The sequence below is a fragment of the Mus pahari genome, chromosome 2 (genome assembly GCF_900095145.1).
Source record: "Mus pahari chromosome 2, PAHARI_EIJ_v1.1, whole genome shotgun sequence".
Lineage (NCBI taxonomy): Eukaryota > Metazoa > Chordata > Mammalia > Rodentia > Muridae > Mus > Mus pahari.
In genome coordinates this window covers 151,466,456-151,487,996 of record NC_034591.1, presented here as the reverse complement: position 1 = coordinate 151,487,996, position 21,541 = coordinate 151,466,456, and the positions used below count along the sequence as shown (strand labels likewise).

Genomic DNA, 21,541 nt, shown 5'->3' with positions numbered 1-21,541 from the left:
AAAAAAAAAAAAAAAAAGAAAGAAAAAAAAGAAATAGACTTTAGGGAATTGGCCTGGTGGTTCTTGCAAAGGACCCAAATTTGGTTTCCAGCAATTGCATCTGTTGACTCACAACTGCTATTAACTCCAGCTTCATAGGATCCAAAAGTCCTCCTCTAGGGACCAAAGTCACTCACAAGCATAAGTGTGCATCATGTGCACACACACATACACATACACACAAATAGAAATAATTTTTAAAAAGATTTAAATGTTTAACTACAGACATAAACTTATAAAGCCTTTATTATCTTCCTGATTAGCTCAATTTTTATAAGCCAGATTTCAAGAGACTATATTAAAAAATTCTTTAATTCTTCTAATTCAAATGAGGAAAAAAAGAGAGTATGCCTTTCTTTCCAATTCCATTTTCAATTGCACTTTTGCTCATAACCCTATTTATAATTCAGTCATAGACAAAGACTTCCCAAGCAGTTGCTAGGCAACGGCAGCATGCTCAGTTTAGGCCTATTGGAGAGCTGGCTGGCTGCCACATTAGAGAATTTATCTGAGCCTAGAGCCTCCAGAATTCAAAGAATCAGACAAGGAGAGGAGGAGGAGGAGGAGGAGAAAAAGGATGAGAACAGAAAGAGACAGAAAGAGAAGAGGAAAGGGAGGCGGGACAATGAGGAGGACTAGAGAAAGGGAAAAGAATAAAAAATCCAAAGATAGACAGTAAAAACTATAATATGTCAAGCATATTATTTATGCTAGCACCTTATTTCCAAAACTTGACAATCGTCAGGAGGTTCGCAATCCTGAAGCCCCTCTTCTAATAAGCAGACAATGGAGCCTGGGTGAGGGAGGAAACAGGCAAGAGCATGCGCAGGACTTCCATTACATCAGACCTTTAAGGACTGGAAAAAACCAACTAGATTTCCCTGAAATTTATTCCTATATGCTTGACACACTGCTAACGGATGATGTGTGCTCACTAAACCAAACTATTTTTCTATCTTAAAACTGTAATAATTTAAATTTAGAAAATGTACTAAGAACCCAAAACAATTACAAAGCCCAGATGTCCGTTCTGAATAAAACTCGCATGGAAATGAGTGTTTCAATATTCATTCATTTATACAAATTAACAGTGATAAAAATAAAACTTTGCAATGTCAAGATTTAGTCCTTAAGAAAACAAAGATCATTTCAATCAAAAAATCCTCATACCAGTGTGGTGCTATGTTCAATACTAGAAACCCTGACCAAAGATCTCAAATACCTGACTAGAGTAAGAAACAGAATATCAAGGAAAAAAAAACTATCTAAAAACATTTACTTGAATTTTTAAATTATGTGAAATATTGGAACTATGTAAGAAGACCTAAGACTTAATGCAGAAAAATGCATTACTTTTCCTAGGCAAAATCTGTCAAAAGAAAATTCTAGCTAAAATTTCACCTATGTAATTTTTGTACTATAACAAAAGTGTTAAGATTAATATGTAAAACAAAAGAATGGTTTATAAAAAGGGAATATTTTTAAAAACCAAATGTTTTCTCATCAAATATAAAAGCTTATGAAAAAGTAAACTCTTGTTTAAAATTTAGAGTGCAGTAGAATTGTTCATAATGAAATAAACAATGAGACAGCTTTTGAAATAAATGAGAGTAGACATAAGCCCAATATCAAAAAGGTTCTATATAATCATAGAAAATCCAATGGCATAGAATGAAAATTAAACACAAATTCTGAGGAACATTTGGAAAACAGAAATAGCTACAAATGATTCAGAAAAATAAAAGAAAATTTCAAGTTTCCTCATTAACATTAATGTACAGACGTCATGTCGCTCACTGTCAGAATAATTAATCAGATGTACTGGTGTGAGCCAACAGGCATTAGTACCACCCAGGTGCCTGACCTTTCTTTCTCAGGTTATGCCAGACTGTTTAAAAGAGGAACAGAACAGAATACACAGCTACACTATAAATAGCAAACAAACCAACAAAAATCACTAGGAAAATAGTTTCAAAAATAATGGAACATCCAAACTAAAAAACATTAGACAGTTTTAAACATGTAAAGTGATATATTTTTTTTAAGGTATGAAGAAATTTCTGAAAAGTACTATGCCCAAAATGCACTGCAGATGTTCCTAACTCATCAAACAAGAGACCTGTCTGTGACTACGGGGACTGTCCCTGCCTGGCTGCCTATATCACTTAAGACACACTACTTTCCTTGGGTCTATATCCTCTTGTATGACACTGATCCTATAAAGTGTCCCTGCACAAATACTCTGATATCATAAGCAGTCAATAAATACCTTCCTAGTTTTATAACATTACAATGTTAAACACAAGTAGAAAATTCTAAACACATATGTGGTCATCCAGTTATCTAGGTATGGAAGGATAAGTGCCAAGTCTGTTAAAGCAGGTCACTTGAGAAGAGGGAGCATAAACATACGTTCACTCAGACCACATATGCCACTTTGAATCTTCATGTAAAAATACACTGAATAGTCTGTATTTGACCAGCTAACCAAATTCTACTTCTGTCTTCCAAGCTAGTACTAAGGGTGTTAAGTCTATATGGCTGTAGCAAGGGTAGTACTACACATGCTAAGACAGTAGGCCACCATTCAAATGACAAATTAACAGGGTACCCCATGTAAGTTCCACTTCCCCACCTTTATAAACAGAAGAGTGGAGGGAGGGACTGAGGAGACCACACTTCCCCAACAAGCATGCAGACCAACAGTTGAACTCCTCAGCAAGTACACAGAAAGCCAGGCACAGCAGCAGGTATCTAATCCTAGCACTGGAGAGGCAGTGAAAGGCGAGTCCCTGGGGCCCACTGGGGCTCACTGGGGCTCACTGGGACTCACTGGGGCTCACTGGCAGGCCTGGGGAGATTCAGGTTCTATGAGGGACTCTGTCTCAAAAAATAAAGAGAGCAAGAGGGAGCACACTGAATTTCAAGTTAGTAAACATATTTTTTAAAATCATCACCTAAGAGGGAATATCTTATAATAAAGCAATATCATCGCTCTGAAAATGAGGGCTCTAACAAATTACATGCTAGACAAATGCTGACCCAAAATTAGAGGAGCATATAAATAAATGCTATAGCTAACATATTTTAAAAGAATTCAAAGTAAAAATCAAGCAATTCACCCAAGAGATCCACTCCAAGTGCACACATCAGAAACACTAAATAATGTACTTCATATCATACAAAACAAAACAGGGCTCAGACGTTCAGGAGTAAAAAATAAAACCCCCAAGCAGAGATACACACATTTCTTCCTAAATCTATAGATGCGATTAGAAAAAAAAAAATCTATTAAGAACCCAGAATGATAGGGAAATATATAGAATCATATAAATAATCAAATGCAAAATTCTTATAAATATATCAATAAATATCAATAGTGAACTCATATGTGGTAATAAATATTTTATAAATTCAATAACAAAAAAAAACCCCACAAATAAAACCATATATACCGGCAAGATAAGAGGAAGATTAGCTATTAAAACAAAGAACAAAACTCGGAATTAAGAGGCAATTTGTAAAAAAAAAAAAAAAAAAAAAAAAAAACCTACCTAACAGCAAAATGCTAACAATACATCCTAAGTAATTCTGCAAAACTAGTCATATAAAAATTGATAACCCAGGTCAGTGGAGGTGCATTAATACTAGCACAAAAGAAGAGGCAGGCAGATATCTGAGTTCCAAGCCAACCAGAACTATATACATAGACCTGGTCTAAAAATAAATTGGATGGATGAATGAATAGATAGGTGATAGACAGACAGATGGACAGATGTGTTAGTAGGCTTAAAGCACTCTATGTCACAAGTTGATGAGGTTAGTTTCTTTTTTAAAAAAAATGGTAGTCTTAGCCGGGCGTGGTAGCACACGCCTTTAATCCCAGCACTCGTCAGAGGCAGGAGGATTTCTGAGTTCGAGGCCACCTGGTCTACAAAGTGAGTTCCAGGACAGCCAGAGCTATACAGAGAAACCCTGTCTCGAAAAATTAAAAAAAAAAAAAAAAAAAAGGTAGTCTTAATTTCACTAACTCAAAGGTTAGCCCACCAACATGCATAACCATAAAGTAATAGTGACCAGTTACCTTTCAGAAGCTAGAGAACTGGAAATGCAACCAATAACACTTTAAGGCTGTAGGAAAAGCCTAGTGTTTACTGCTAGAGGAAGACACAAAAGAGGGTGGCCTGCTGGAGCATTTTCCTCTGTGTCCCTTCGTTGGCATTGCTACTTCTCCTCCTGCTTACACCTATTCCCCAAATACTATTATAACAATTTAAAATATCTAACCTCTACATGACAATAAACACGTGCATTTTATCACAAACATACGCCTTTCTATCTCTGTAGTAATTATATAAACCTCTATTATACATATATATTTTTATTTCCATAGGATATAATATTTCAGGTATATAACACAAGAGTAACAATGCCTGTGTATCATTGGTCAACTTATGAAATGAAGTATTAGATATAATGGAATTCTTAATTAATGCATATTAAAATTGTGATAAATTTAAATATTTGGAAATTAATTTATTATGTGGAGTGAAAAACTGGATACTGTCAACTCTGTATAAACATCTATTGTTTAACATGTAAGTCAAGTGTGAATGCATAAGCAGTCTGATCTACAATGCTGACCTCTGTTAAATGCACACTAAAACTTTACAGTGAGTTAATTTCTCCTCATAGACCAACCAGTTAGTGCTGATGTAACTGAGGACATGGTAACAGGCTATAGTGACTGATTCATATGTAATATGAATTGATTATATACATTAGTAATATCCACATGAAGCTCACTTCATTTATTAATTAGTTCATTTCATATCAATTGTGAATTCACAATGACATCTCTTTAAAAGACTAAATCCAAATATGGCTCTCAAAATCTCCTGAATATTAACATTAATAATCTACCAATCCTGTCATTACAATAGCTGGGGGGGGGGGGGAGAGCACCCAAAGGCAGAGAGACAGTTGGAGCACCTAGGATGAGGAGATGCCACAGAAAGGGGACCTGAATCTCTTACCTGGGGGCAGCTTGGTACTGTAAAAAGATTTCCTCTTCTTCATGTAAGCCAGGGCAAACTTTAAAATCTAATGAGACTTCTAGGTTAACCTTCTTGAGTTTAAATTTCTTATTTGATTCGTTATTCATTTTTAAAAACTCAGGAACACAATAGTTGGCTATGTGTTGTGATTCCTTTTGTTGTTTCACATCTGTTGAGTAGTTTATGCAGCAAACATCCCATTAATATCCCATTAACCACAAAGCCAAAAAGCTGTCATTCAATGTATCAGTGATGCTCACGGAGCACAAGAGCTTATCTTCAAAAGGACCATTTGCAGTGAAGAAGCCTAGAATCTGAATTCTCTGTGCTGCTCTCCAGGCAACTATAAGGTCTGCAGCAACTGTTCAAAGTTAAGTGCCTCCCACCTATTACTAATGGTGTCAGTAGACACAGTCTCTAAGAGCCAAACTTAAAACACACAGCTGCTCTCGTCAGCCATGGCACTGCCAGTGCTGGAGTCTTCCTTCTCATTACTGTGACACTAAGGCTTCAACCCTCCACTATCAGCCCACACATTCCAAAGAGGAAGTCCAGGACACGTGTTATCTGCCGCCACTGCACAGGCAGACTGCAGTTCCAGCTAGCTGGCGCCAGTTAGAACAATTTACATAAATAAAGCAGTCCTTTCTTCCTAGCTGGGGAGAAAGCCTGTACCATTAGTTCTCTAGCAGGCACTGGCTGATTCTAGAAGCCATCTAGCTAGCTAGTCACTAAAAGAATTCAATTCCCAGAAAAAAAAAAAAAAAAAAGTAACTTCTACTAAAACTAAACCCCTGCCACATGAAACAATTTTATCCCCCCAAAATTTTGTAAATCCTTATTAGCTTACTTGGTCACAGACATATATACTTTTTCTAATTATATTATATTTCTAATTATATAGCCATTAAAACTATAAATTATAACTCATTAAATAAAAGCTATCTTTAATATACAACTATGTTTTCAAGTTTTATTAATGAATAATTATAAATTTTTACAAGTAAACTTGCTGTTAGACATATTCACTGAATAGGACGCACATCCTCATGTACCATTATTATGATGGTCAAATAATTCAACATATTTACTAACACCAACTAACATTACTAAAGTATGTCCTTTCTTCCTACCAAAACAAAGACATATTGAATTACAAATGTCAGTGCCACAATTCCTGTCAAAATTATGTGGCTGATTTATCATTTCCACTTCCTCATGGGCAAGCATCAAGTCACTACCGACGATTGTGGGTAAAGTGCATTTGGCTACTTTATGATTTACTGACACAAACTCTACAACCCCATTTACCTGGACTTTACCCCCACTTTAAAAGTACAGATGACCTAAACTATAGTCAAATCCCCAGCCTAATTCTACATTCAGATTAACAAACTAGAAAGTACTTAAAATGCTGGGGATGACCTCAAAATACATTTTTATTTTTAGATTTATTCTTATTATTTTAGATTACTGTCTGTATGCATTTTGCACGTGGGTAGGTCCACGTAAATGCTAGTTGCACACAGAGGCCTGAAGTGTCAGATCTCTCTGGAGCTGAAGGCAGTTGTGAGCTCCCTAAAGTGGACGCCAGGAACTGCGCGAGCAGTAAGCACTCCTAAGCCGCTGAGCCATCTCCTACAACCATGCTCTCTAGGTTTATCCTTATTCTTAAGTCACCCTTTATATAGTATTGAGACTCTAAATATGAATAAATAAGTACTACTGTATAAACAGTAAATACGCAGGCGATTATAACTGTCCCCTGTGAGAGAGAACAACTGAGAGGGAATGGACAAATTCTTCTCAGACAACCACACTGTCCTCTCAAGACCTGTCCACCCTGTCCACTCCACCCCAGCAGACAAAATGACAGTAAAATACAATGCAACTTCTGAATTCACCATACACTTAATACTGGGGAGGGGCACACAGCTCTGAACACCAGATTCTTAGGTACCGAATTCATCAGAAAGACTCAAGAGCTGCAAAGAGAGCTTAGAGGCTTTACAGCGTAATCACTGCTCTCCTGCTGGGAAGAGAGACACCATGACCAATGCAATAAGACAAAGAACGCATTTAATTGGGGGCTGGCTTACAATTTCAGAGGTTTAATTCATTATCATCACGGTGGGAAGACTAGCAGCAGGCATGGCAGGGATGGCGCTGCAGAAGCAGCTGAGAGCTACAAACAGATCCACAGGTAGAGAGGGAGACACTGAGTTTCCATGAGCTTCTAAATCCTCAAAGCCCACTCTCTTCTCAAGAACACACTTCTCCAACAATGCCACACATACAAACGTCACTCCCTGGTGACTAAGCATTCAAATACATGAATCCATGGCCATTCTTATTCAAACCATCACATTCCAGTCCCTGGCTCCTATAGGCTTATAGCCATATCATAATGCAAAAATGCATTCAGTCCAATTTCAAAGATCACCATAGTCTATCCCAGTCTCAATACTGTTTAAATGTCAAAAGTCTCTGAGACTGATGGCACTCTCTTAACCGTAACCCCTGTAAAGTCAAAATCAAAAAGAGGATCACATACTTCCAACATATAATTGCACAGAATATACATAATCATTCCAAAGGGAGGAAAGAGAACATAATAAGGAAATACTGAAGCAAATCATGACCAAAAACTCCAAATTCTGTCTCCCCAACTCCTTCCAATGTTGTTGCCTCTGCAGCTTTCCTTGACAGGTATACCAAGAGGTCTCCAACACAATCCAGGCTTTACCCTCATTCAGTGGCCTCTCTAGGCCTCCACACAAGGACACCCTTCACACATGCCCAACCTCAGCAGATTTCCTTAGCAGCAGAGGGAGATTCCGCAACCCTTTCTTGTATCATTAACTCTAATGCCAGAGCTGCCAAAAAGTTCTTCTGCTTGCTGGGGCTGGAACTTGGCAATAACATTTACATCAATAACATTTACATCAGCTTTCCATCTTTGTTGCTGAAGCTTTTCTTTAATTCCTTCTCTAAAGTTGGAAAGTGAGCAGGGTGGGATGTTGCCCTGAAGTCACTATTCCCTTCACTCCATTTAGTAACAGGTTTTTCCTTAAACTTTCTATCTCCTTTAGGACAAGACTTAGCTCCATCATTACTTCATGGTTGTATTAGTTGGGGTTCTCTAGAGTCACAGAATTTATGGGTAGTCTCTATATAGTAATGGAATTTGCTGATGACTTACAGTCTGCAGTCCAACTCTCCAACATCGTTCAGCAGCAGCTATGGATGGAAGTCCAAGGATCTAGCAGTTGCTCAATACCACAAGGCAAGCAGGCGAAGGAGAAAGAGTGAATCTTCCTTCTTCCAATGTCCTTATGTAGGTCTCCAGTAGAAGATGTGGCCCAGATTAAAGGTGTGTGTCACCATGCCTGGATCTAGGACTTGCTTTGTCCCAGATGATCTTGAACTCAGAGATCTCCTTGCCTTGATCTCCTGGGATTCATGGCCACTATGCCTCAAGATCTCCACATCAAGATCAAGGTCAGAAACTTCTATCTCCTAGTCTCCAGATTAGGATCACAGGTGAGCCTTCTGCATTGTAGTTCATTCCAGATATAGACAAGTTGACAGCCAGGAACAGACACTACAATGGTGTTCCTTTTTCTCCACAAACTGTAATTGTATTTGTGCAGCTTGTTCATGTACATTATAGATCTGCATAAGAGTAGCCACTAATAATCACACAACACTGTAATACTAGGCTGTCTTGAAATCTCCTCTTCAAAGGCCATTAATCCAAAATTCTTCAACATCAAGGAAGGTTTTGCAGACAAGGGCAGAAAGCAGCCTCATTCTTTGCTGAAATATCACAAGAAGCATTTACTAATATTCTTCCCCTCTTAAATCTCTTGGGGTGTGTGTGTGTGGGGGGTGTTGATGTTGTCCTCAGCACCACCATCTTCCATGTTCTTATTGGTATCATTCATTAAGCCCCACTTAGAGCATTCAAGTCCTTTATTAAGCCAAAGTTCCAAAGTCTTCCATATTCCTCCAACAAGCTGCATGGTCTCAGGCCTGTTACAGCAGCACTCCACACACAAACCTCATACAGACCTCTGTATTAGTCATTTTTCTATTGCTGTGAAGAGACCACTGGCCAAAGCAACTCTTATCAAAGAAAGCATTTAATTGGGGGCTTGCTCACAGTTTCAGCGGTTTCATTCATTATCATGACAGTGGGAAGCACAGCAGTAGGCATGGTGCAGGAGCTACATCTGGATCCACAGACAGAGAGACCCTGGGCTTGGCATGGGCTAAAGAAACCTCAAAGCCCACCCCATTCACAACACACTTCCTCCAACAAGGTCACACGTAACTAATATTTCCAAATAGTGCCACTCCCTAGTAACTAAGAATTCAAATATATAGACCTATGGGGACCATTCTTATTCAAACCACCAGGTACAATCCTTTTATTATTTTACATATGAGCCCAGGTTGGCCTTAAACCCAGTATCAGAGGTTCTTGACCTATGGGTTGCGCCTTTTGAGAGTTGAACAACCCTTTTGTAGAGGTCACAGATCAGATATCCTGCATATCAGATATTCACATTACAATAAATAACTTTAAGGTTGGGGATCAAGCTACAGGAGGAACTGAGTTTTGAAAGTTTTAGGAAGGTTGAGAACTGCTGCTCTAATCTTTCACCTCAGCTGTCGGGTGCTGGGATCAGGGGTCTGTGATTCTGACTCCAGCCTCTCATTTTTTAGGTGTCTGTTCTTCTTTGAACTTGGTTAAGCATCCAACTTGAGTTTAATGCAGCATAAAATACAATATAAATAATAAGCAGTTACATATTATTTTAATAACAAATGAGTTAATTACTTGCAGTGAATTATCAGAAACAGCTCAACATTCCTGCTTATTGAAAGTGCCACAGAGGACTGGTGAGCCTCTCTCTCCCAGCAGCTTCAGCCAGCAGCAGCAGAGGAGAGGCACCATAGTTCCAGTATACCACCAACACATGAATAGTGTGTGATGGACAATGAAAAGAACTGCTTGAAACATGAGAGATATCAAAACAAAATGAGCTTAATTTACTTTTTATGTAACTGCCAATAATTAGTTTATCAAACTGACTGAAAAAAAAATATCTGGACCCTCTGATTTCCAGCTTTTATGCTATGGAGGACCAAGGCTGGGTCCTGTAAAAAACAGTTCTTGCACTGAGCGCTTACCTAGTGCAATGGTTTGTACATGCTAGGCCCAGGGAGTGGCATTATTAGAGGGTGTGGCCTTATTATAGTAGATGTGTCCTGTAGGTGTGGCATTTAAGACCCTCATTCTAGCTGCCTGCAAGTCAGTATTCTGCTAGCATCCTTCAGATGAAGATGTAGAACTCTCAGCTCCTCCTGCACCATGCCTGCCTGGATGCTGCCATGTTCCCACCTTGATGATAATGGACTGAACCTCTGAACCTGTAAGCCTGTTATCCTCATAAGGGTTAGCTTGGTCATGATGTCTGGTCACAGCAGTGAAACCCTAAGACACCTAGTCTACCTGTAAAGCCAGGACTCTTGTTTGACAATGTGTTTTAGTCTTGCTAAGTTGTGTAAGGCAGCCTCAACCTTAGAATCCTCTTACTCCAGGTGGCTAGCATTTACTTTCTAATTCTTTAATCATCTCTAATGATCAAAGAACAGTGCAAAGAGATTACATGATTTATCCTGAACTGAACAACAACAAGAGCAGAGATCACCTTTCCTGGCATTTGTGTTAATGCCCCCACTATAATACATGAATGTCCACATCCAACAAAGAAGCACCACAGTCGCCATTCTTCACCAGCTGCATTTGCCTAACTTCAGAGACAGGATGGACGCACTCAGGCAAACTCAACACTCCTCAGACATCTCTCAAGTTAAATCCCCTTCCTCATTAAACTTATACTGCTGTGGTCAACTGATGTGGTTCTCCGTAGTTCCAATCCAAACTATTACGAATGAACAGTAAAACAAACAAAAAACCCACTTTGTGAAAGCTCTAACTCACCTGAACTATTCAAGCTATCTGAATAGTAATTACCTTTTCTCCCCAGTCACTGTCTTTGGGCAGTGTGGGAACCAGAGTGGTCTACTTCCTGTACAAGTTAGCAACCTCTTCATCCATTATGGTTTCATTGTTATCTTGAAATTTGCTTCCAAAGGGGAGTTTCCTTGGAGTTACCTGTCATTCTATGAATGTCAAGAAGCTGCTGGGTGTGGTGCCATATGCTTAATCCCAGCTTCCAGAAAGCACGAAGAGCTTGAGGCCAGCCAGGACTATACAATAAGACTATCACCCAAAGAAATAAATAGGAAGGAAGGAAGGAAGGAAGGAAGGAAGGAAGGAAGGAAGGAAGGAAGGAAGGAAGGAAGGAAGGAAGGAAGGAAGCTAGCTGGGCTGACACTCTGAAAGAATGTGAATTCAAATCACACCAATCACAATGCTAACATACCATGTTCACACAACATCAAAACAATTTTGACAGCTAACATGGTGCTGTTAACTAGTAAATGTAAAGAGAGATTTTCAAAGCTAAATTAATATTGGCTTTCATTGTTATCTATGCAAAAAAAGTATTTTATCAAAAAAATTTTCAACTTAGAAAAGTTCATATTAGAAAACATTACATGTTGTTCAGTTTTGGCAGAAACTTTTGACAAAAATGTTATTTTACGTACCTGTCCACCAAACTGTACTTCAGAATGCAATTTGTTCTAACACCCCACCATAAAGACTGGTTGACAGCCAGTAATGTTTTGTTTTGTTTTGTTTGGTTTGGTTTTTCGAGACAGGGTTTCTCTGTTTAGCCCTGGCTGTCCTAGAACTCACTTTGTAGACCAGGCTGGCCTCGAACTCAGAAATCCACCTGCCTCTGCCTCCCAAGTGCTGGGATTAAAGGCATGCGCCACCACGCCCGGCTCCAGTAATGTTTTTAAGACAGTGATACCATTAACAGAAGAAACCTCACAGTCCCTTTCTACACTCCAGTGAGTACTCTTTTCCCTCTAAATCATGGGCTGATGTCACTAATCTTTCTAGTAGGCCCCACAGCGCTGTACCATTATTAAAAAAGGATGGGATTGGAGAGCATGGCTCTGAGGACCCAGGTTCAATTTCTAGCACCCACATGGCAGCTCACAACCATCTTTAACTCCAGATTCAAGGGATCTGGTGTCCATTTCTGACCTCTGCAGGTACTGTATACCTATGGTATATAGACACAGAGACAAAACACCTATACATATAAAATAAAAACAAATCTCAAAAAAATTTTAATTAGAAAAAAGCTACCTAAGTAAGGTGCCATATCTTCAAGAGCACACTTAATTTACATGTTAGATCGTCCTTAGGGTAGGGTGGGTAGACTAGATTTTATTTGTGTTTGTTTTCTTCCCTGTTAGAAACTGTATTTTAGATATTTATGGCTGTCAACACTCCCATTAATAACAGAGTACAAGAGGGATTCTGGCTGACAGAAGTGTCTGAGTGAAGAGGATGGAACAGAGGAGATATGCTTCGTGTTCGGTGCAGATGACTGGGCTCACAAACAGGCTAGCCACTGCCCCATCTAGCAGCTTTTAAGACGCAAGAAATGTGGATGTTCATCAACCCTGATGTTAGATGTTAACTAGAAAAATAGGCAGTGGTTAAAGGACAGAAATAAGTCTAGCAGCTGTCAGTCTGTGGCCACTGAAAGGCCCTCATTTGCACCAAGCCCTGAATTCAAGCCATGGCTTGGAGAAGCTTTATTTCCCGCTTGCTTGCTTGCTTGCTTTCTTTCTCTCTTTCTTTCCTTCTTTCTCTCTTTTTCTTTCTCTCTCTTTCTCGCTTTCTTTTTAAATATATTTGAAAGGCTCAGCCAGACTATAGCTGAAGCATTTATGCTACACTTCCAAATCTGTAATAGCAACATTCCATTCAGGATTTACTTATGAATACACTTCAGCATGAATTACTTCCTGTGATACTCTGATCTAGTCACATGACAAGGGATGTGGGGGGAAGGGGGGGAGGGGGAAGGAGCCAGTCAATCAGTGTCAGAAAGGGGATTTGTATTTAACTGTGCACTTTTCATCAATGAACTCTCCCCATCCCAACATTTCCTTTTGAGACTTATGCTAATTTTTTAAAATAGCTTATGAGACAGGGTAAACAACAGAAAAGAAGAAAAAGAAGAACGGATAATATATGGCTTCAAGAATTCAGTCCCCAGAATATAGACCATGCCCTCAATTATCTAGTATAACATCTAATCTGAGGTCTACTTTATGCTTATAAGCTGTAAAAATGGGAAATGGCAATGAAAAATTTAGCAATAATATTCTAAGGTAGCCAGAATAACTGATAATCTTATAAAGTATGAGAGTAAATTATATACTCAACAACAGAAGGCAAAAAAAGTGACTGCCAGCATAAACTGCTCAATCATTTCAAACTTATCAGTAGTTTTCCACCATATTAAAAACCAAATGGCTGTCTTACAGCATTTTATTCAAATCCACATATTTTACATAGTCCACGCTCCCCTCCCCCATCCTTCTACCAAGGTCCTTACTGCTCATGAAAAGGAAAGTGACAGAGATGGGAGCCAGTCCCAGCTCCTGCCACACTGAGCACAAGCTTACAGAAAGCAAAGCACATTCTCATACTTATCACCTTGTTTCTGTTTGGGCGGAAAATGCACACGAGTAGATGATTTATATAAACTATCATTCAAATTATTAATAATTCATAATTTAATTGAGTTTAAACTACAAAAAAACCTTTCTTTAAAAAAAATATAAGCAAGAACAAGTATAAATTAAAGTTCATGACAAGGTAGCAATCTTAAACTATTAAGTAGCAGCTTTAATGTTCCAGTGTAGATCTTCAAGAAAAATCAAAAAAATAATAAAACTTCAAACAGAATTCCATAATGCCTTAGAGGCTGAGCTCTACAAAAAAGTCAACCAGATCTGGACACTAATATAAAATTCTTAAGGTCATAAGTGATCTCATTTCAAAGTTTTGCTAAACACAATACCTTATTTATTAAATACAATTATTACAAGTAAATTATATAAATTTATACTAAGAAATAAGTACAAAATAAAACTTCATGTATAGCCTTTTAATATGTTGGGAGAGTAATTTTCTTCTCTTTCTGTGCCTCCTTCCTCCCCTCTCCCTCCCTCCTTCCTTGTCTCTCTCCCCCCTTCCCTTTCTCTCTCTGAGTCATGATCTCAGTGTGGTCTGCTATTGGTTGCCCCTGGCCTGCTAAGTAGGAGATGCTTAGGCTCCTGACCTCTAGTCCTGGCTCTCATCCTTGGATCACAAGCTCAAGGTTCAAATTTGCACAGACACATGTGATTACAAATTCAATTTGCAAAATTTTAATTTGCTATTTTAGAAGTTGCTTTAGAGCCAGACGTGGTGGTACTTGCCTCTCATTCTGGTAGGCTGAAGCAGGAAGATTACAAGTTCAAGGCCAGCCCAGGCCACAGAACAAATATTCAAAGGCTAGCTTATACTATATGAGACACTGTTTTTTAAAGATAAAAATAAAAACAGAGGGGAGAAAACAAAAATCGAAAAGTGTAAAAGGTTACAAAATAAAAAATAAAAGTTCCTCCATCAAAACATACATAACTAACGGTTCTCTATTGTATCAGTCAAGAATATATTTAAACTTCTCTATTAACAAAGCAACAGAAGTATATGACAGTATTCAGAAAAATAATTTAGTAACTACTACAACGTAAGCACTGCTTAAGATATAACTGTTCTTCTACCTGAATTATGTGAGTGCAATGTCATTCCTGCTTTCGGGAGTGCGCAGCAGCACACGAACCTGTGATCCAAGTACTGGTGAGGCAGAGGCTAGCGGTCAGGGGCTGCACCTACTTAGCAATCTAGGCACAACCAACAGCAGGCCACATTGAGATCACAACTCAAAAAAGGAGAAAAGAAAGGGGGGGGGGAGAGGATGAGGGAGGGAGAAAGGGAGAGAGAAAAAAATTATTCTCTCAATTTGCTAGGAAACCATGAAATTGTAGTTTAGCAAACATTTCTGTTTTACAATGCTAAAAACCTTTTTCAGATTTACAATTAGGGTATTAACAATTTCAAATATGCACAATAATGCTACTTACCTAAAACAATATTTATTCTAGGTATCAGATTACAGTAGATTGACAAAAAAAAGTACAGGTCTATATGTGAAACTACTCTGAAATTTAAAATCTAAATCCAAATGTCAATTTGAACAAAAAGTAACTTAAGGAAAAAGTAAGACACTATATAAATGTTTATTATGTATGTATGTACGTATGTATATATACACATATATTTATTATAATTAGCATGTGAAACAGCACTGAAGCATATAATACAAAAAACACAGTATTTTTTCTATGTTTTATGTGGCAAATTACCATTCTTTTTATAAAACTACCATACAAAATCTCATTTTAAAAGTTAGAAAAATCATAATCTTTCTAAACGAGGCTAATTTATGGCTTCTTAAAAAACACTCAATATACAGTTTGAATTTCTACAGATATCTAATGAATTAATTATCAAATGCACAAGGAGCATTAAATTCGGCATGGATCAAAAAAGCACCACTGTGGTGATCAAGTGTTCTGACAATGACAACAAAATGGTGAGAAATCACAGGAATTTAACCTTTGACCTCACCATCCCAACATACGGTTTCTCTAATACAAGCTTACAGGTCTTAGTAAACCTGCCAACTTTTTCACACTCGAGTTCTCCTTCCTATCCAAGCTTGGTCATGTTCTAATATTTTCTAATTGTAATGCTTAAAGATCAAAGCTTCCTGGCTCTTACCTCAGATCCTGGTGCATGTGACAAGTTTCTTCACTGGCACACTTGCTGCCTAAGCAGCTACAGGAATTGGGTTAGCAGCCATTTTGAGACAGCTGCACAGTCTCAGTTGCACAAAAGTGTCATTAAGATGGCTGCAGTGTGCACTGAAGGACTCACCCAGTGAAAACTCAGTCATGGAGCAAAGCAAGCCCCTCCCACTTTGTCAGGCTACAAGAAACTGAACACAGATAGCTAATGCATATACTGCAACAAACAATGCAGCCACTTAGGACACAGAAAAGAAAACACAAGGCAGCAAGCCAGTTTTGCAACAAAATGCCTGTGAATCCGGACTTGCAATACAGAGTCTGGGCACACTCCGATCCCAAACAACTTGAAATCCAGGCCACGTATTAGCAGTAACAGAGATAGAGCCAAATCAGGCAGAGCAAACACCAGGGAATTGCCTGAAAGAAAGCCTCCATTTCATCCAGAAAAAAGGAGAGGAGAAAGTCAGTCCCTCAACCCCACTCAAGACCCCTTCTGTCTTTTCTATTTACCTTTACTGGAACACGGCCATCACAAGATGCGTGTCAAATCTGTCTAAATCCTATATTCATTTGATCACATTGATTTTAATTTTAAAAAGCTAATTAAATTGTTCTGACAAAATCTAGGCTTCAAAAGTACTCAATCTAGCAGAATGGTTAGATTTTACAACCACATTTTTCAATTGGAATGATACAGTCTTTAAAACTAAGGTGGCAACAAAGCATATTTTAGTAATTTCTCATAAAATTAAACATCTCTTTGTAGTCTGAATGTACACTCCCAGGGTACACAGAGCTACCAAAGCTTTGGTACTAGTTTAAAGTCAATGAAGACCAGAGACTCCCTGGGACCGGGAACCAGAGGACAAAGGGCACAACCTAGTCCGGAAGTGGGGAGGTATAATCAAGCCACAGCTGAGTACTCCCAGCAAACTTGGCAGAAGAAAGGCCCCAAGGCGCACAAAGGGCCCATTGTGCCTCTCAGGCTCCAGAGCTGCTGGAGCCAGGCTCCTCCATCCTTCCACACAGGGTTCAAAATCAGTTATCTTGTATTGTGCTATCTAAATGTGGGTACTTATTACAACTGTTTAAGGCATAAGAGAGGTGACAGACAGACTGGCCGCAAGAGATGATAATTCACATGCTTCCTTATCTCATTTTATTTCTGTATATGCTTGATATATTACATACAACTTTTTAATTACTCAGTCTTAAAAGAGACATTATTCAAGTTTCCATGAGATGAACTGGACAATGTCTGTGAAAACTGTTCTTAAAAGCTATATTAGAAAACAAAATAAAATAAAATAAAAATAAAAGTTACAAAAAAAAATTAGTCTGGCGGTCAAGCCTGGGCCCTGACCATACTACATGCTTCCTATCACTGAAGTATGACATCAACCTGTATTTTATATTTTTTGGGACAATCTCACTAACCAAAACCCTGAATCCACTGTACATTCAAGCTGCCCTCAAACCTGCAATCCTCCTGCATCTACCCCCTGAAGGCTAGGGATACAGGTATTTGTGATACCTTACCTGGCCAAGCCACGGTAGCCTTAGAGCATTGTGGCTGAGAATGGTTTCAGTTATTCAATAAAAGCAAGATGTTAGTAAACTACGGCTATTCTGAATAAATGTGTTCACGATATAGCTAGCCTGATAAGCCTTAGATACTATCTCAGTTGTTACTGAGTCTAATGGCGGGCTTTGCCACCAATCTGTGACAACCAACCCAGGCTGAGAGACTAAGTAACCGTCAAACTTCAATAAAGCTGAGAAGTGACCTAGCTGTACACTCAACCATGCAGTTTTAGCCAAGCTCATTAGATACTGGGTTTTCTCCTTCTAATCAAAACAAGAAAGGAGAGTGTCAGGCTGCTGTCATGGCTCATACCTTTTGTTCCGTGTCCCAGAAAAACAGTCCAACTCAACAGATAAATTCTAGTCTAGGTTCATCTGGATTCAACAGGTTTTGTTTGAGACAGTCCCACTCTTTAGGCCTAGACTAGTCTAAAACATAGCATTCTTCATGCCTCAGCCTTCCAAAGTCCTGGATTAACAGACATGGGCTAGAACACCCACCATTCAGAACTACCACTAATGGTCCTCTCCTTAACAGTCTTAACACTCTTCTCCTCGCTGTGTCCATCATTCAAACCTGAGATAACTGCTCTCAGGATCTCTAGTTCTATTTTTTTTTTTTTTAAGATTTTACTTATTTATTATATGTAAGTACACTGTAGCTGTCTTCAGAAGAGGGCATCAGATCTTGTTACGGATGGTTATGAGCCACCATGTGGTTGCTGGGATTTGAACTCTGCACCTTTGGAAGAGCAGTCGGGTGCTCTTACCCACTGAGCCATCTCACCAGCCCCAAGATCTCTAGTTCTTATCTCCACTGCACTGACCACACTTCAACACTCTCTCTTCACATACCATGTAAGATCAGAAGATCAGAAACTGTACCTTAATTTGTCTTCCATTAGAATATCATTTTTCCATTCAATAGTATAAATCTATCTCAACTCACACAGTACTCTGAGATTCTCATTATTCTGCTTCTGACACAAAAACTCAGAAAACTGTGCATTTTGTGAACCTTCACTTACAATGTCTCTTTTCTTCCTAATTTTCTCCTATAAGACTACAATTCAGAGTTCAATGTGGTAAAGATATCTTTTATACAACAGATTCCCATTTTTAGTGTTTTGAGAGGGACTGTAGTGTCTACTGTTAGCATAGAATAATTGATTTCTCAGACAGCTATAGAAATATTGTTTCAACTTTGTATTATTGCTGTTGTATCATCATCATCATGTATACATGCATGCAGGAACACATATGCATGCCCATGGCTTTTGCATGGATATTAGAGGACTGCTTCCAGGAGTTCTCTCCTTCCAAAGTAGGTTTCAGGAACGGACCTAAGGTCAGGCTTGTTTCTTAATTAGAGTATAACAGATTTCATTATGACATTTTCACATATAACTTAATTACTTGTTTTTAAATTCTATTACTATTTCTAAGTCTAACATGGCTTAACTTAATGTCACAAGAAATCTTTTAGGAAATTTTAGATGAGATTATTTACAAAGCCACATCATTTATTTGTAAAAATAAATGAGTTGGAAAGAATTTTAACTGGGTAACTGGTTCCTCAACAGTCTCACATTTCATCTCTCACAAGGAGAAAGTAGCATGCTCTGTCACAGTCTCCTCATCTCATCACAACAGTGATGCAGACATGTCCCAACTACAACCTGCAGTCAGGATGGCTCTGCTCTAGGAATCTGGTCTAATGAATTTGTAAATGATAAAGTCATATCACAATCAAGAGTCTAGATAGCCCTGAAAACAAGAGTTACAAACCAACTTTTATATCCAGAGAATATAATTATTTGCAAGAATTAAACAAGTAGCAATGAGAAAAGAAATCCACTTGAGTCAACTACTATAATTTTTATTTACCACATTAGTGGAATAACGTGTAAATTATTGAAAACTACTTTTGAAAAGGCATAAAAGGGTTCTAACATACAAACTACATCTTCACGGCTTCACTAGCTTTTCTAGGTTATAATTCAAACAATGGAACTTCATTTTATTTCTTGGGTTACTGACCAAAATCCTAAACAAACTTTAAATACAACCTTCCACTTTCTCATCCCAAGCCCATTCCTTTTCTGGAGGCCCTGTCCCTCCCTCCCTGCAGCAATGACAGAAGGCAGAGCTGAGCCCTCTTACTTTCTGGGACCTGAATCAAAGGACATGCATCTCTGTCCTCGTCCTAGACTCCCTCAAGGCAGCCTCAGTAAAAACTTCTTTGAGGATGTCCAACAACCTGTGTTTAGTCCCTGGGGCCCACACAGTGAATGGCAAGAATCAAGTCCCTCAAGTACCTCAATGTCCCCCACACCCATTAAATAAAACACATGATCCACTCCATAAAATAGAATAAGCTTGTAATTAAAACAAACAAACTATGATACAAACTGAAGATACCTCATTTCTCCACCTCTCATTACATCCCCTTAATCCTATAAAAATTATAGACAAGAAGGAGTTTCGGTTTTTGGGTTTTTTTTGTTGTTGTTGTTTTGTTTTGTTTGTTTCGTTTTTCTGTGCTTGGGATTAAACCCCCAGCCTGCCCACGTTAGGCAAATCCTCTACCACTGAGCTTTATTCCTAGCCAGTCAGGAGAGTTTTTTCCAAGGTGTAATTTCTTTTCTTTAAATGAAAGTAAGATAAAACAGAAAGATCTGGAAGGCTGAAAGCATATTTCAAGAAGCACTTGGCAACAAGTTAAAAAACGAATGGTACAGGGGGCTGTACCACTGGCCAAAGCAATGAGGAGAGGTAAGAACTCTAGATGCCCTTATCAAAAACAGACCAGTGAATGCTAGCTTTCCCTAAACCTAGCAAGGTCTGAAAATAAGTAAGAGGGTCACAACAACATTGTTTTGTGAGAGGGTTTGTGTACCATTTACAAGGTGCTGGATTCCAACTACAGCAACAACAGCCAAAAAGCAAGGAGGGGGGAGAAGAAGGGAGAGGAGGAGCAAGAGGAGGAGGAGGAAGAGGAGGAGGAGGAAGAAGAAGAGGAGGAAGGAAAGAAAAGAGGGAAGAAAAACACTGAAAACTGACAAGAGTGCAGACTAAATGAAGAGATACTTAAGCCTCTTCCTCCATGAATGAGAATTTTATTCTCCATACATAAAAATGGAAATCTTTTGTGGGGTGACAGCAGTAAAATGATTAAATGATTGCCACAAATCAGATCCTCAGTATCTACTTTGTGAGGCTGAGGGCCTGTAATCCCAGGGCTGGAAGTCAGAGACAAGAAAATCCCAGGACTTGGTAGTCTTCTAGGTGAATTGAATTGGAAAGCACCAAGTTGGATGAGAGACCCTATCTCAAAACAAAACAAAATAAAACAAAACAAAACAAAAAACAGATTAAAAAGTGATTGAAGAAAACATAGGACATTGACCTCTGCTAATGCTAACCCTAACCCTAAGCCATCTGGCTTCTACACACAGTATATGTTAATATGCACCCACATACATAAGTGTATGCACAAACTTACAAAAGGGAAAGCATAAGTGTATAACAAATACAAAACCCAAGACATTTTGAGGAGCTTACCAAAAATGACTCCCCCTAAATCATACTAGAGAAAAGTTTAAGTCTATCAAAATTTAGATATTTTAATTGACTTCTACCACATTACATTATGCAATAAGCTCCCAAGAAGGAATTGAAACATGAAAAACATGTTTGACATGCCTTTAATGTGAAAGACAGAAAACAAATGCCAAAAAAATACTTATCAATACATTACACATCAGCAATACATTACACATCAAGAAGAACACTATAAAACCTATTATATGAAGGGGAAAAGTTGCACTTTCAAGTCCAGAACAGAATAGTATAGGCATGAAATGAAAAACAAAATTTAATATAAGAAATGAAAAATTCAGCCAGCTGAAGGAAATACAGCTGATTCATACAATCTCATCATTCAGGGAGGCAGAGGCAGACAGATGAGTTCTAGGACAGCCCTGACTACAGAG

General features: G+C 38.4%; 1 protein-coding gene across 4 annotated transcripts in view; it reads right to left on the bottom strand.

Moving 5' to 3' along the window:
• Atf7ip (activating transcription factor 7 interacting protein) overlaps window positions 1-21,541 on the bottom strand; it is an 89,577-nt gene that overhangs the window by 58,836 nt on the left and 9,200 nt on the right. For 2 of the 4 annotated variants that reach the window (XM_029534330.1, XM_029534336.1), the window contains exon 1: window positions 15,934-16,072. The exons of the other annotated variants lie outside the window; for them this stretch is intronic. In XM_029534330.1, coding sequence (XP_029390190.1) covers window positions 15,934-15,950 — 17 coding nt within the window. In that variant the 5' untranslated portion in view covers window positions 15,951-16,072. Of the gene's footprint in view, window positions 1-15,933; window positions 16,073-21,541 lie in introns of those variants that run through there. 4 annotated transcript variants of the gene reach the window in all.